The following is a 16,866-nucleotide window of genomic DNA, read 5'->3' on the forward strand; positions in this document are numbered from 1 at the left end:
TTCATAAGTGAACACAATGAAATATAGGGTAATTAAATTCGGATTAAACTAAGAGCCATGCAGTCGTATTTCTTCCGCAGCTTTCTTCAATTTTAAAAATATCTTGGTCGGAACAATATTTCAAAAAAACTAACCATGCAAGCTATTGCAGTCGGCGACCCAACGAAATAAAAGACCGACCACGACAATTGCGGGCCTTCTACAAAATCTTATGTCAAAATTTCGTAACTTAATTTTTCGTTAAAAGAAAGGTAATTGATTGTGGAACAAAACTGTTTAAAGCGTTATGAATTGTCGTGGAGCTTCAATATTCCCAATATTTTGGTGAGTTCTTGGGGCTCACTTAAAAATTCAAGCAGTGCAGGTATTTTTCGCACCCTAGCAAAAACTGTTTCTCCTTACCGTTTTATCATATTGAGCTATTTGTTTATGTTAGTTACCAAGGCTATAACGTTTAGATTATACTGTCAGTCAGCAAAATGGATTTCTAACAATTTGGTACTAATATATCGGCTACAAACAACTATACGTCATTATAAATCTGTTAACTCGTAGTTTGTATGGTATATTTTAATCTTACTTCGAGCACATCAGTGGTGCAAAAATAAGATAACAGGACGATTTATGCCCCAAAATTTATTGCCAAGACTTATTTTTTCGCTTGTGCCTTGAGAACTTTGACCACAATTTTCTGTTCTTCGACGAGGAATGCCCTGATGATTCGGTTTCGCACAGCTCCAGATGACAGGCACCCGCCATAAGCACGGGTTACTCGTTTCTGTCGCTTCGACATCGACATGAGCTCCTTAGGTCGCGCTGGCTTGATGCCAAACAGCTTGCGTTTGGTGTCCCCACATATCGGAATTGCGCCGATTTTTTTTGTTTTCAGGTACACCAGCCGACCTCCTAAAAATAACATAATATGCCATGTTTATGTTTAAGATGAACTGTAAATTAAGTTCTACAGTAGTTCCTTCAAAATATTTGTCTAAAATTGATATTTTTTTCATTGTACGTTCTGCAAATTCGACAACGCAGAGTCGTTTAGTATAAGCTACATCAGTAGTCTATCTCAAAACCGGTTTAAATGCGTAAAGCAGAAAAATAGCATTTATTTGGTTGAATTGGCAAAGAAATTAAATGTAAAAGAATACGTGACGCATTAGGCACATGAGATTCGCATATTGCTCTAAATAACAGCATTTACAGCCCAATTTAATGAAAATCGTTTAGCGAGGTTAGGAGTCACACAGAGCATCATGTCATAGTATGCACAACTCCTTTGGGCTAAATAGATTTGCTGGAGACACAACACAAACATAGAAAAATTGTTTCAAAGTTAGCGGACAGGCGAAATTTTTTTGTACTTCTGTAAATGAAACTGACAAAAATATAATTTAGGCATCATCAGTGTTTCCCACATTCTTTTGTTACGCAGTCTGAATATTTTTATAAAACGGTTTGTGGGCCATCATGCGCCATAAACCTTTTTTGCACTCAATTTATTTAGCAAATTATCCAAAGTAAGATATCAACGTGGTTGATATACATTATAGCAAACATGACCTTATATAATCTACCACTAATTTCTCGATAGATGCAAGAGTCGCCAGCATTCTGCTATACTTGCCAGGGAGGTAGGATGCAAACCTGGGCTATTGAAATTTTTAACTTATAACTACTCAAACGCAAAATAACTTTCAGATTTGTAGGATGTTTTAGCCATTTTAAGGAAATTCTCTAAGTCCTGTGCGAACTGCCCCCCAAAATGATAATTAATGGATATATTTCAAAGTAGCTGCAATTATATTACACCTGCAGTTAGTGTTCCCCCACCAAGCACATTTTTCCCTGATGCATTTTTCAAGTAAACATGCAAGCAAAAAAACATATATATATTATATATATATTTTTTTTTAACTTTAAATGCCATTCATCTCATGTAGCCCACAAAATATTCACTTCCTGTGTTTAATCTACCAAACAAAACTTCTTTACATTTAAGCTATGTAGGAACAAAGAACAAAAAAGGTACGTAACTAATTTCTTCATGGTGCGGCTAAGTGCCTAAATTAGTATTTTTCATGAATATAATAAAAGGGAACACTTCAGTGTGGATCCCCTGAAACTTGCTGATCAATAATAACACAGAAATCCTTACTCTGACTGGTCACCAGAATTTTGGATTCTATAGTATACAACTGGGGCTACTAATAAAAAAAACAAAGGAATATAGAATTTTACAGGGTTTATTTATATAAATTAAGTAATTAGGTCGCCCGAAAAAACGCTGTCACTGCACTACATTGCTACATTTGAAGCAATAAAAGCAACACTATAAATGTCGCTGCAGAGACAGACCTTAATCCAAATTTGACACTCGCGTTCATACAATCAGGGGTAACAATTGGCGGTAAAAACTTAATTATATCGGTTTCAATTACCTGAAATAAATGGCAGAATCGGATTCGAATCCCATCTGGTTTTGAATCTAAATTCAATATTCTACTTTGAAGATTCTTAATATCTACATAGGTTGAGTTGACTAAAAAAACATAGTTTGCCAACCGTGGTACAGTTTAGACCAGTAAGCAAAGCTTAGAGGGGCGCGAGTCTAATTTAACAACAAAACTATGACATACTTTTTGCGCATATTTGTAATGTTATTTGCAGTAAATAGCCTGTGCATAGTCCGATCTGGAAAGTATGGCAGATTTCGACAAGATCTTGTGGGTGCACGGCTGAAAAAATTGGGGGGACAGGGTGCAACTGAGATGAAGTGCACCCTGCTATTATAACATATAGGAAAACTGGGTGCATATTCATTTTCTAGGGATGCAGGTCTGGTCTGTTAAAAAAAATCGCGGGTGCACTTGCCATACGTTCCATAGTGTGTAATCACACCTTTTGAAACATGATTAACACAATTAAGGACACACACACATATGTGTTTTTTTAATAACAACTGTGATCTAGCCCCTCGGAAGCTAATACATTTTTTGTGTGTCTCCTAGATTAAAGTTCACCCATTACAAACAAAATAACTAAATTTTTTCAGGCTTCGCAGGATACAGGTTTTTTTTTGTCTGATTAATTTGTAATCTAAAGAGACACAATATTTTTTATATAAATTTTGTTTAATGTCCAAGGGGGCGCAAGGTACAGGACAATTACCAAAGAGGGGCGCAGTAGAAAAAAGTTACAAACCACTGGTTTGTTCTAGGGTTCCCCTCCAGGAATGTTTCGACGGGAAATTCCCGGGATTTCCCTGTGAGATCCCGGCTATTGGCAACAAAGCAAAACTTAAAAAAATGTCATTTTTGACCAATATGAACAAAAAAAATATTACCAAACCTAATAAAGTCGTTGCCTGAGTTGCTTTATTTGCGCTTAGCCGCTTACCAGCGGAAAAATCCTAATTAAATTTATTTTACCGATAAAAATGAGCCTTGCATGCGCGTGCTTTCTAAATAAAAGCAAATAAGGGTCCACCTTTTAAAATGAGAAGGTCTTGCAAGATTGCAGACACAATAATACAATACTACAGAACATAAATGAGCTTTAATTAAATGTTTAGAGCTAATATAAAGTAAATTTAAACATCATAATGACGTAATTAGGACACAAAAATGTCGTCAAGATTCCCGGGAGTTTTAATTTTTCAATCCTGTTTCCCGGGAGAGAAAAAATGTGGGAAAAAGAGGAACCCTAGTTTGTACAGTTGCATACTCAGATAAGGAGGTATCCATGACAAAATTTGTCATGAAAGTCACCCAGGTGCAAAAAAATTAAGTTCAACAACACAAAAATCCTGGAGAAATAGTCAGCAAGTGACCTGTCTCAAAAGTATGGCGTATGTCGGTGGGATGCACAGCAGAAAAAAAATTGGGTGACTGGTTGCAACTAAGTTCAATAGTGCAGCCGCCAGGGAAAACCCGAGGCATAGTTTATTTAATTATTATTTTAACGCTGTGGTAGGATTCTAGACCAGCGCCCTTTATTCTCTCATATTTATTTCAGCACTCCATCGATTTGGTATGTAGAAAGTAATGCAAAAAAGGTCTACAAATAGTGCATACCTCAATGCACAGTATTTAGGTTAGGGTGCTGGTTAGTGTTGGGTGGGTCAAGTAACAGACCCAAACCCAAATAATGTGCGGTATTTATTTTTGTGTTACTTTCTAGGTATCAAATTGATGGGAGTGCCTTCATTTGCATTACGGCGCTGGTCTAGAATCCTACCACAGTTCTAAAATCAACGCACAAAATTTGAGTTAGCATGCGGGTTAGCGTTTGGGTGTGGGTGGGTCAAGTATTATTGTATTCCAAACTTAATAATAATACTTGACCTACCTTAACCCAAACGCTAACCTGTACCCTAACCCAAATGGTGTTTCGTTGTGGTAGGATTCTAGACCAGCGCCTGCATTTCTCCCATGCAATTTTAATTCTGACAAGTTTCGTTACTGTAAAAAAGGTAGGATTTTCGAACAGCGCCCCTTTTTCTATAGTAATTCATTTACAGCCGGTGAGTTAAATCATTTTGAGGAAAGTAAATAAATCATATGAGAAGGTAAAAAAATAACTCCTGAAAAACAATTTGGCCCGTAACGAAAGTTCTATATATTTTAATTTCCGAGCCTGTAAGGTGATAAGACTTTTACCTGGTGTTTTTGATATCCGCCTTCGGTTTGAAGACGTATTATAAGATAATCTTCTTCGATAAGTAAGACGTTGAACCATGATGTCTCCTCGTTACACTCTTCACCAAAAAGAAGTACCAGCAATAAAACGGATGATACGTTAGAACATGTAATTTAATTTTATTTAAAAGGGGTCTTAGGCGGCCAGCTGAAGTAGAAAAAAATTGCACAATAAAATATCCGTTATTACTGGTATGTTTTAGGAGAAATACATTTTTTTAACCAAGTAGCAATTTTTTAAATATCATTTTCTATTTTAATAGTAGTTTCTTGAATTTTATCGTTCTCGGTGTGTTTATTTGAACTCCAACCATAAGGCCCAAATTAGGAGAACAATACCAAAAAATTGAACGTAAAAACAAATACATAGGATTAGGAATAATATCGAATATTCGGAATAAGTACTGTAGCAGCTTGGAAAATAGGTCCCAATCCTGTTCGCACAGTCTGGCTGGTGTGACGTCACGCCTGCTTTTGCATTTATCAAACTGTCAGCTCGCTGCTGTAAGCGCATTGTCAATTGCTCAGAATTTCTTGTTTTTCGTTGTGTCTCTAAAACCGCGCTGTTACGAAATTTAATTCTTGCCAGATCGATTCGTTATTTAAGTGATGGCATTTGAAGCCAAAACGAGCAGTCCTTTACTGTTCACTTGTGGAGTTCAGATCGCGCACGTTTGGAGGTAAATTTATTATAGCTATTGTAAGTACCTCTAGGTACCGATTATCGTTTGTTCATTTGTAATAAATATTATTCCATTGTGATTCGCACGCATCCACAGTGCTAGATTGGAAAGGGGCCTATAACCAGTAAATATAAGTAGGCTACTTAAACAACCCACCTAAGACTCAAACCAAGAATGTGCACCAGCGGCCCTCAGAGAGAAAACATGTGGCCCGCGGTAGGCTTTAGTTTTAGTCCATGAATATTGTGAAGTTTTAGTCCATGAATATTGTGGCTTGGTCCGAGCAATCACAGTTATAACAAACTTTAAATCTGAAATTTCAAACAATATGAAAAACACTATATGTGCCTAATACGCAAACTATTAAATCGAAAGTTTTGCTAGTTGTTTAGGCCTGATTTTCGTATGTTGGTTGGAGCAACGTGCACAACAGGTGCTAACAGAGAGGCGTACACTGCCTCAAAATTTCGCATTTAAATTTGCGGTGGTAAATACACCCTATTGACACTTAAGTATTAGGCGAAGCTTATCGCGAAGTAATTGGTCGCCCGAAAAAACGGTGACGCCGCATTTAAAGCAAGCATTATAAATGAGTCGCCGATATTCAGCTTTGAACATCCCTACTTGTAATGCTTCCCTGCGTTAATTGTACGGTGGGTGAAAGTTTATTCACGGCCTTACCTCTTTGTGTATTACCGCGACAATAAAATGAAATACGATTTGAAGAATATTTGAAAAATGGTATTTGGAGAATATTTGCTATTTGCACCTGTCTCGTATGTTACTCGATTCCAACATATCAATACACAATTTTAAGTCGTGTAGGCCTGGTGTTGATATGTTGGATTGTAGAAACAAGCGAAACAGGTGCAAATAGAGAGCTGTATATTGCCACCAGATTTGATTGCCAGCAGATCATTACCACCAGATTTCGCATTTATATTTGCGGCAGTAAAATATGTTGTTTTGTAAGAGCATTAAGTAATTTTACTAAAGAGAAGCCTCTTTTTAAAATGCATGTCGCACGCGCCCAGTGTTGGATGAGTCACAATGAAAGTCTCACGCGCGGGACAATAAAGCGCAGCAGGCGGTCAGCGGTCAGTCGCTTCGTCACTTCAGAACCTGGACAAAGCAAGCGAATATGAACGAATTCTGTATGGGAGTTTTTCTGCTGCTAGATGGCAGTCGTTAGCTAAAGAGAGCTAAAACGCAATATTTCAGGTTTTTTGCCCCCCAAACCAAAAAAGAATAACGGCAAAAACAAGATATGTCCCGAAAATACATTTTCGGCCCATATAATAGCGGCAAAAACAAGATATGTCCCGAAAAAAACTTTTCGGCCCATATAACTAACTCAAAATTTTTTAGGGTTTTTGGACGACCATTCATTTTTCTTGAGAAAAAAGGGTAAATCCCTCTAAAGGAGGACGTGTGGTAGGCCTACTGAAAAGGAGCATTGCTCTTACTGCTCATGTAGCATATCGTAATAAATCTCATGACAAGCCGTCATTTGGTTTTAGTAACTCTACGTAATCGTAAATTACTTCCGTCGCAACACAACAAACAGCACGTCACTTGTCAACCAGAAAATATCATTTCCTGCTGTAGGGTAGTCAGAATTGTAGTGTAGGCGTGTTTGCTCTTATTGTGAGTATAATTTACACAGTAATTTGTTTTATGAAAGCTCGTTTAGAAACAGAGATAGATCAGTAAAATAAATTTTAATAGCACAGCATAAAGCGTACAGTCAACATAAAAGCATGTGTAAACTCACCATCTTTATAACATATTACTCTGTAGACAACATAAAGGCTACAAGTTTAAGTTTTGACATGACGGAGGTCGCAGCATAGTAATTTGGATTTCACAATAGTAAATTTAAAAACTTTGTTGAGAATAGTTTACGCTTGACCAACGACGTGCGTCATTTAGTATGAGCAATGAAGCAACTGACAAGTGGTCAATAAATCAAAATGCTGCAATGCTTCTTAACCAACTAAATAGCACGTTTTTGCCTGAATAATTTGCATTGCATTACAGATACATTATTGCAAATATAGTATTACAGTCGCATACGTTGTGAAAAGTAGATTGACCTGAGGGCACTAATTTGTGCGCTTTATTATTGTAAACTTTGTGACCTGGCCATTCAGCTGTTTGCAATGTAAACTTTATGTTTGCCGCGGTTAACAGATTGAGCGAATTCGTAGAAACGAGACTGATTAAAGTGGACTGTACGTGTTCTTCTAATAGACAGAAATAAAAATGACACAGACAGCAAATGTTGGCGACCTTAAGGCGACTTTTGTTATTGTCAGACATGGGCTTAGAACACCATGTTGGACAAAGGAAACAAACTTGTTGAACGTTGAGTTTAACGATGAACTTTTAACTCATCATAACCGCACTATCGTTCCAGTTGAAATCCGGAATCTAAATGGTGGATTTCTTCCGCACAGTAAAAGTGATGAATCTTCAAAGTTACAAGGATTTCTACGAGGTAAATTAGTCAGCATCTTAAAAGCAATATTTTAAATCATTACCACAGTACCTATGGACTCTTCAATGTATTATAGTTTAGCTTTGTTTTTGTATTTATTGGCGACAAAGGGGTACAAAACAACCACAACCGATTAACAGGTAGAAATAAAATAAATTAAGAGAACGACATAAAAAAAGTTCTCACCATTTTGTGAAATGTTTCTGACTTTGTTAAATGGAAGATTAACTAGAGACAAATTCGGCGCAATTACTATAGCGCAAAGGGACGTGTAAAAATCTACGTTTTATTTCACACCTAATGCATTAACCAGCATTAATCTGCCTCACCAGCCTTCCCTTGATGTGTTCGCAGACTCTTCAAGAACCCATGATATTGAAATGTAATCTCATAAAGAACACACATAAAATAATGTGGCTAAAACCGGTTTGCAGGATTGTTTGAATGTTCCTCTTACCGCGGTAATTGCTTTTATGTAATATTTTAGCGTCCACAGAGTGCGTATGTCAATACCATTTGGCCTAGCAGTATTTTTTTTTTATGTTAGGCATTCTTGAAATCAATAGCTTACAGCTATCAACCATATTTACTAAACGTGGCGTAAATGCAAAGCTCGTCTATAATGTTTTGCCTACCGTAAAGTGAGTAAATGCACAATGTGCACTAGTGTTGCTGTAAGTCAACAGATTACTATTAAATTCAATATAACTTTAGTATCCCAACAATGTATCGTAGATTTTGAGTAATACTAAATGTTTTTATCATACGCTATCATTCTGTATTTATCACGGATTGTTGAACACCTTTTGTCCGATAATGCCCTATTTTTACTCATGGAGGAGTGGTCCTAAAACATTGTCTACCGGTAACTCTAAATACAACGCGATGCCGACAATAGTTTTACTCTAAGCGCGAAATGAAAGTAAAAATCAAAGGCATGAAACATTTTATTCAGGGAGGTGGCATATTTAGCACACAAAAAATTAAACATGGCCCCACATACTTATGTTAAGAGGAACGAGAAAAAATAAACCAATCGGCAATGATCGATTTTAGTATTTAACCAATCGTTGTCATGTGATTCCAGTATACATGTTTTGTGCTGATTTTACATCATGTTACCAACATACACTTCCACTCCCCAAAAATAAATTTTGGTTGTTTTGAGGATAACGAAATGGGGTGTTCTAATGTGTGTGGATAAGAAAAGTTTATCTTCGCTCAACTTGGATAGTATTTGTTTCAACCTATTAGTTGCCTTAAATCCTTGTTTTTTAATTGATGCAGAACCTTTTTTGACCAGTGCGTCTTATATACGTTGGCTAATAGAAAAACATATTAAGCGATAGTTATTGATAACAAATTAAATTTTTGTAACACCACATTTCCGAATGCTAAATTGCAGTATATTGATATTCTTTAAAGGCGGGAATTGTTTAACTGGTCAACTGACAAGCCAAGGAGCTGATGATTTGTTTCGGGTCGGACAGCAGATTCGCAGGCGATATGTTGACGACCTTCACTTTCTGTCTGAAAACTGCAGAGAAGAAATTTTTATTCGCTCAAGCAACATGCGGAGGACTGTGCTCTCAGCACGAAGCATATTAGCAGGTATAGAATTTCTTCAGTTTTACAGTTGACTGTAAATAATACTGATATTTTCACATTAAAATTTCATCAGTATTGCGTAAAAATATAAAATTTGTTTTCCATTTAAAGGCATATTTCCCAATCATAATTGGAAAGTACCATTCCCAGTGCACGTTACAAACGACGATGAAGAAATCATTCACCCTTGCACCAGCTATGCTAATTCATTATCAAACGTTAGACAGCTGGTGTCAAAAAATTCAGCCTCAATACAATTGGTAATGTGATGGTGACTTTTTCGTATAATTGCACTTTTAAAATTACCGAAAAGGGGCATTTCATTTAATAATTCTGTAAGACTCGCACGTGAATTTCTCCGCGCAAATATTGTAAGAGTTTGCTTTTAGTGGGCAAGGCGATAGGCGCAGTACATACTAAATAAATATGATTACCTTTTTTGGGGAAGTATTTTAGTTTGGATGGTGTCAAGCAAAAGAGACACGTTAATAAGTAACAAAAATACGGAACGTGCGCAGTAGGCCTAATTGTTAAAACGAACTAAATATTCATGTAACCTTCAGAAAAATGTTTGATCGAAACCAGTATATTGTAAAGTCTTGGACACTGGTTTGGATATCGTTACATCTATATCAAAACTTAAGATTGGCATTTCTTCTGCATATGTTTGTGTATGTCAGTTCTGAGGGGTGGCCATAGCGTTAAACACCAAATATTGGTAATTAGATACATAATTAGGCAACTTTTTAATTAATTGGATTGGCACGTTTTTATTTGGGCGCTCCACCGCGGTTATGCAAAACATAAAACCTACCTTATAAGAAGTATTTAACTAACTTTTTTCATAGTTGGAAAAAATTAAACAGATGATTGAAGTTCCAAGCGACGGTATTGACCTGTTTTCGCTGTACGATTCAGTTGTAACAATCAGTAAGTTGGGCCGCTCCACGCCAAACACACAGGAGATACTTTCAGAATTCGATGGGTTGGCAGAGGAAATGTTGGTAGTTCGCGCGATTGGAAAACATGAAAACAGGTATACCAAAAACCCAAATTCACTAGTACTGCTACAGACATTAAAATATATACAAAAACTTTAAAAAGTTAATTGCTCGATATAATAGAGATAACTAAATGGCAACAAACGTGAAGGACATCGACTCCTCTTTTATAAGACTTTATAGACAAAATTGGCAAAAACCCTTCATTAAAACGTTCCATGTGACCACGGCGCTTGAACCCAAAACGATTTCCGCAAAAAACATACTAAAAAGGCAAATAAGATTTTTGATAATGACGAAAATGTCTTGCATTTATTTTAGTAAAACAGGCAAAATATATTGTTTTGAATGACATGTACTTGTGCAACACGAGATCCGTCGCTGTAAAATTACCAATTGGCCAGAAATAATCAAATGTATAATAATTCATTAATCAAGTAATGTTTTTCAGGAAGGAATCCATTAAAGCTCTATGTGGACCGCTATTGAATTTCATTCTAAGAGAAATTGAGTTAGTACTAACTAAAAAATCAAAAATAAAGCTTCACTTGATTTGCGGTCATGACTATACACTGATGCGTTTGTTGCATGTTTTCGGAATTACTTCTTTTCATGCCATACCTCCTGGTTCCAAGTTAGTCTTAGAAATTTATGAAATTGAAAGCGAATATTTTGTGCAAGTGTATTTTAATGATGTCTTGCAACCCCTTTGGAACATGGCACAAGGCGGTAAATATAGTTTCGATGCATGGAAATCACGTTTAGACAAGTTTCGACTATCGTTGAATGAGTACAAATTTTTGTGTACACAGTTTAACAAGTCAGTCTAAGTTTTTCTACAAAGAACAAGGATGTATCTGTTGTAAACGCACATTTGACCGGAGTCGGACTCGGGACTCGGGAGTCGGACTCGGGTTTATTTTTTTGGCCCGAGTCGGACTCGGGACTCGGGAGTCGGACTCGGGTTTATTTTTTTGGCCCGAGTCGGACTCGGGAGTCGGACTCGAGAGTCGGACTCGGGTTATTTTTAACCGACTCCGCAGCCCTGGTGCAAATTATCGTTTTTTTTTTATAATATATAAACAGGGAAAATATAAAATACCTTCATGATTAAGATATTATAGAACAATAACTTCTACGTAAACGAGATAAAAACTTGTTATCTTTAACCATTGTTATCACAGTGAGTGTTCAATTATTTCAAATTGCATTATATTTTTGATATTTAAATACGTTTGTTTGCTTTTACACATTTTTTGTGTTGTATTTTTTTGATGTAATATCAGCCAACTTTGATGCAAAATGACAAAAACGGATACGGCTACAGCTTCTCCATATAGCATCTGTCCACTTTTCTTAAAAGGCTAATCGTCTATTATAGTCCCACATAGTGTGACCCGAATCTGGGCAACATTTAACGTTATGCAATTCTGGTCAACCTATTAAATTGTACCGTAAATGAAATTATCGTAGAAGTACTGCATTTTCAGTTTTGAATAACAATTTTGTGCTTTCCGTAGCAAACAATTGTATTAATTAGAACTAGATCACCAGGTCAGGCCAACAAACGGACCCTCTCGTTAACGAAAATTTCCAGCGTCAATATTTCTTTTCTGAGGTGACTATCGGTCGAAAAAACCTTTGAAGCCGAAAGTCAGGCAGAGTCGAGTTTACATAAACCAGGGATGGGAGAAAATGTGTTTGGGGAATGTTGATATAAAGATATTACAGTCAAATTATGTGTTGGCTGGTACTAAAGCTCAGATAAAGGCGAAGTTGTTTTTTTTGCTAAATAAATTATAGGGAAAGGTCTGTTTATTAATCCGAGACAGTAGGGTTGAATGCGATGCATATGGTTGGGGCAAAGCGGACCCCTAAACGGGACAAAACGGTCCCCACACAAGGTAGTCCGTTATTACGAGTGTAATTAAACTCAACACTTTACTGTTTGTTTGATTGGCAATTCAGTAAAACATTTTAAAACTGTAATAAAATTACTACTCATTATTTTATGTTTAGGTCAGTTTTCCAGGAAGGCTAGACAATTGGAAATTTTAACTAGATCTCCTGCAAAAAGGTTGATTGATATTTGTTTTAATGTTAATGAATTGATAGCATATAAGAGAAATATAAATCAGTTTATGTACGACCTATTATGACCGTCTACGATAAAATGCTACTTTTGTTGTACGATGTTTTGGTCTACTTTTTTAAATTATTTAAACACATTGTGACACCTAACTTGTGACACTATGTCTGACACTTTTTATGCGCTCTTTAAACAAAAATCCTTAATCCTACATTTTAACACAACGAAGCAATTAAATGAGCTTTTATTAGTGGAGTCCGTTTTGCCCCGTCCACAAATCAGCAAAAACGTTTATTAATTCAGAAGTTATGCTTCGTTCCGCTGTTCTTTTCAGCATTTAAGTAACCCTGCAGTAGGACTTTTTGGGTGCTAAATCAAAAAAGATTATGCAAAACTAAAAATAAGTTCTCTTTCTTAAGGGGTCCGTTGTCGCCTTTTCGTATGGTAGCCTACAAGCCATGTAGTGAAATTCTAAAATCACTTATTAAATGAATGCAATTACAGTAAAATTGGGACTTCACAACAATAATAAAAAATTTAAAAAAAAACAAAAAAAAACTAAGTTACAAACGATTTAATAATTAAGCAGAAATACAAAAGAAAAACAAGTATAGGTAAATATTTACTGGACTAATGAGCCCCGGATTATTGCTGTGGTTAACTTTTAAGTAGCCCTAGACCAGAGTTTCCAATATTTTTGCACACGCGACCCCCTTTGCGGTTTTACGAAACTTGACCCGATTTTTGTTATATTACGAATAAACCATAGCCGATTTGAATCATAATAATCGATTTGAATCATTATCTAATATTTGACAAAAATGTCAGAAGTTACAGCAAAAGTATGTACAACTACGACTTAAGTCAATTACTTGACCGAAAAATAAGGTATATGGCACAAATTTAATACGTCATCTGTAGAAAATTTCCTTGCCCCATTCAAACAACAGTTTAAATGGTTGCGATAGAGGGTTGACAGATTTCAGCCAAACCATCTAAAGGTTATACCACACTACAAAGGTTGGAAACCACTGTACTGGAAACACACAATACGTTAAAACCAACAATATCTAGGCTTTTATTTTAAACTTAGTACCGTTATATAGAACTTTTTTAATACGCGATAAAGTTGCACAGGGCAAGAAAACGATACACGATAGCACCTATGAAGACTGGTCCATTTAACTTAAAAAACTGCAAAATTCCTATTTCTCAGCGCAATATGGTATTATGATTTTTTCACTGTAAGGAAGGCTAAGTTTTAATTGGCTTAGCCTATATTTACATCGATAAATCACAAAGCGAGCACAAATCAGTAAACAGTTTAGCACAGTGGTTCTCAACCTTTTTCATACTGCGACCCATTTCAACAGCCCAATGTAACTATAACGACCCCCTTCCAAAAAAATTGATCCAAGCACATAGACGTAGCCAGGGTGGCCACAGGGACCACGTCCCACAAAAAATGTACAAATATTGCACTCTTATTAAATGTAGTCCTAATACTTTTTAGTCATTTTGTTTTTGCTCTTTTAATGTGTTTTATTGCGAAAAAAACTCAGTCAGTTGACTTGCGTTAGAACTCAGTCAGTTGATGCTCGAAACTAGGATATTTATTTGTGTTTGATACGGTAGTTCATACAATGGTAAAAGCTAAACAAAAAATTTCAAACTTTTTGCGCACCCAAAAAAATTTTCGGCTCGCATATCTAATACATTTAGGTACGCGCAATAGCACAAAAAAGGCACAACATGCATTTCAGTGCATATAACTTGTAAGATATTATACTTTATTTGTGACATCATACCCAAATATTTCCTGTGGTAGGCCTGAAGAAACAAAACTTGTTATAAGACGTAATGGAACACTAAGGAATATCCTCAGAGCCAAGAATGTCTCTGTCAAGACCTTGCCTTCAATAGATGTTGGAGTATGACTTGATCGCCACACGAACACGTCTCCTGGTTCGTTGTTGACTTGCAGAGAATGCACAGCCACAATTCCAAGATTGTCTATAATATATGCCGAAATTCGCTGATGCTAGGAATAGCAAAATGGTCAAAAGCCGTCCTCTTTATAATAGCCTCAAAAGATCCGTTTTGAAGTCTGATCTGTTAAGTAGTTACTGCACGAGCTTTGAAATAAGAATCGACAAGGGGGCAAGATTCCTGATTTTCAAGTAGCCGATCGGAAGCAATTTGCTCTCTTGATGTGCCTGCACTGAACGGGACGTGGATTCGCCACGAAGGTCTTGGAGCTGGCGGGAGATACAGTTCGTAAGAATCTTCGGATTCCGGAGAACGTTCGTGGCTATTTCTTCTGTAATTGCTTCTTCTTTCCGATAGATATCTTCTCCTTGGTGGTGATCTTCTGCTTGGTGGTGATCTAGATCTTTTGGGCGATCTGGATCCTGAAATTCGTCTGATCAAGGGTGGTGTTCTTGGACCTCGAGATGGCTTCCTCAATTGTTATTTCGCTGTATAATTAGCAGCTGCTGAAGTAGATGCTTGAAGTCTATCAAGATTAACGAAGGGTTTACGTATCTTCTTGACAGGAGAATTTCTGCTTGAGTCTGAGCTTGCAGAACTGATTGGCGAGAACTCTGACTCTCGCCGTACAAAGCCTGTTCTTTCCGCTTGCAGCGGCTGGGGCGAATATCCCCTATCTGGTTCAGTCACAAAAGCACTCGAGTTTGCTGTCTGAGTAAAAGCCGTAAAAGCCATTTTATATTGATTGAACACGCTATTTATAGACGAAAATCAATTTCTGCGAATAAAGAAGGATTTACGTCATTAATTCTTATAATACTTAACAAATTATCACGTGACAAAAAAGGCGTAACTCAGCCTTGACGCATAAAAATTGGTGTCAAAAATTGAATTTTTGCAAATTCGCTGCAAGGATATCGCAAACATTGAGAATGTGGTTGCAAGAAATCTAGGTAACGGAATTTTACCGAAAACTTTCCGTTTATCGTTTGCACATTGGCTGCAAGAAATAACGCAAACATTGAAAGGGATTGCAAAGAATTTAGGCCATACATTTTTACTGAAAATTTTCCGTTACGACACAGCGATTAAAACAAAAATTCTCTGTGTAAACAACAACATGACGAAGTGCTGCTATAGGCCTAATAAACGTTATTGTGAAGTTGTAGCATCTGGGGTCATTTCAGATGTTTAATTGAGTATTTCAAATGTTTATTGGGTGTGCAGTATGTTGATACTTTTTCACGCTTTTATTGAAAACTTTCGCTGTCACTCTGAGAACAAAGCTTTGGCTGTTTTCACACATGACAAGTAGTATTTCACCTGTGTGAACACGTTGCTGTCACAGTTCCTGGCTGCCAAAAAGGCTTCGGGTTATAAAACATTTCCGCTTTTTCCTTTCTTTTTCATGCAAATTTTCAACTCTTATATGCGAGAGCGTTATATGAATATATACACCAGTTGGTCGCCGGTCAATAAACAGAACGGTTGTTGCTTGTCGGCTTGCTGGCAGGCTTGCTAAACACCGGCCAACAAAAAACTGTGGATTTTGTAATTAGACTCTACAATAGGCTACGGTACCCATTGTAGAAGTTAGGTGATTGATCGGGGCAACAAAGGCATTAATGAGACTCATAATCAACCGACTTCTACAAAGTAATAACTAGTCCTGTCACAAACCTTAATAGTTTTTATTGCAGTCCAGCAAACACTTGTTTAGCTTGTGATTTCTGTTTTGCGTCTGAGGATAAACGTAGGGCAATATAAATAATTGCAACTTGAATAACAGTTTATAGTTACTTAATTGTTTGACAAATTGTGAGGACTAGTTTGTAAAAGTTCTTCAGTAAATGTAGAAGTGTTGACTGTTCCAAAAAAAGGTTGAGCAGTGCCGTAGGTACCTCTGAACTCAAAAGTAAGCCTACAAAAAAATAGTCTGTCACGCAACTTGCTTCCTGGCTGCTCACTGTTTGAACATTCAACATTTATTCCAACTGTTTGAACATTCACTATTATCATTTCAATTAGTTTTTATGCTAATTAATTGACATTCTCGTAAAAGTGATTGGTATTTAATTGTCGTCTTCGCGACCCCCAGAGAAAGGGCAAACGAATCACACGGGGGTCGCGACCCCCAGGTTGAAAACCACTGGTTTAGCAAATCATTCTCATTTACAGCACCAAACAAAACAGTTAACGGAACTGGAATGGCTTGTAGGGATATAAAAAGTTTGGACGAAATGCAAGCTGTGACTTCTTCCCAAAACTTTGCAACATGTTCACAAAAGAAAAA

The 16,866-nt window shown here is 36.6% G+C and overlaps 2 protein-coding genes across 2 annotated transcripts; one reads left to right on the plus strand and one right to left on the minus strand.

The window, feature by feature from the left end:
• Positions 1 to 540: 540 nt before the first annotated feature.
• Positions 541 to 4,775, minus strand: LOC146168298 (large ribosomal subunit protein eL34-like). The gene is made up of 2 exons (XM_083389016.1): positions 4,665 to 4,775; positions 541 to 906 (listed from the first exon to the last, which is right to left on the minus strand). Exons 1-2 carry the CDS (start codon positions 4,741 to 4,743, stop codon positions 650 to 652), a joined length of 336 nt encoding a protein of 111 aa, XP_083245142.1. The 5' UTR covers positions 4,744 to 4,775; the 3' UTR covers positions 541 to 649.
• Positions 4,776 to 7,651: 2,876 nt separating this feature from the next.
• On the plus strand, positions 7,652 to 15,288 carry LOC146168299 (lysophosphatidic acid phosphatase type 6-like). The gene is made up of 7 exons (XM_083386249.1): positions 7,652 to 7,886; positions 9,312 to 9,497; positions 9,606 to 9,712; positions 10,343 to 10,530; positions 10,947 to 11,129; positions 14,931 to 15,016; positions 15,140 to 15,288. The coding sequence occupies exons 1-7, from the start codon at positions 7,652 to 7,654 to the stop codon at positions 15,286 to 15,288; spliced, it is 1,134 nt and encodes a 377-aa protein (XP_083242375.1).
• Positions 15,289 to 16,866: the final 1,578 nt, after the last annotated feature.

Source organism: Ascidiella aspersa, chromosome 1 (assembly GCF_963924565.1).
Source record: "Ascidiella aspersa chromosome 1, kaAscAspe10.2, whole genome shotgun sequence".
In the NCBI taxonomy this organism is placed as follows: Eukaryota; Metazoa; Chordata; class Ascidiacea; order Phlebobranchia; family Ascidiidae; genus Ascidiella; species Ascidiella aspersa.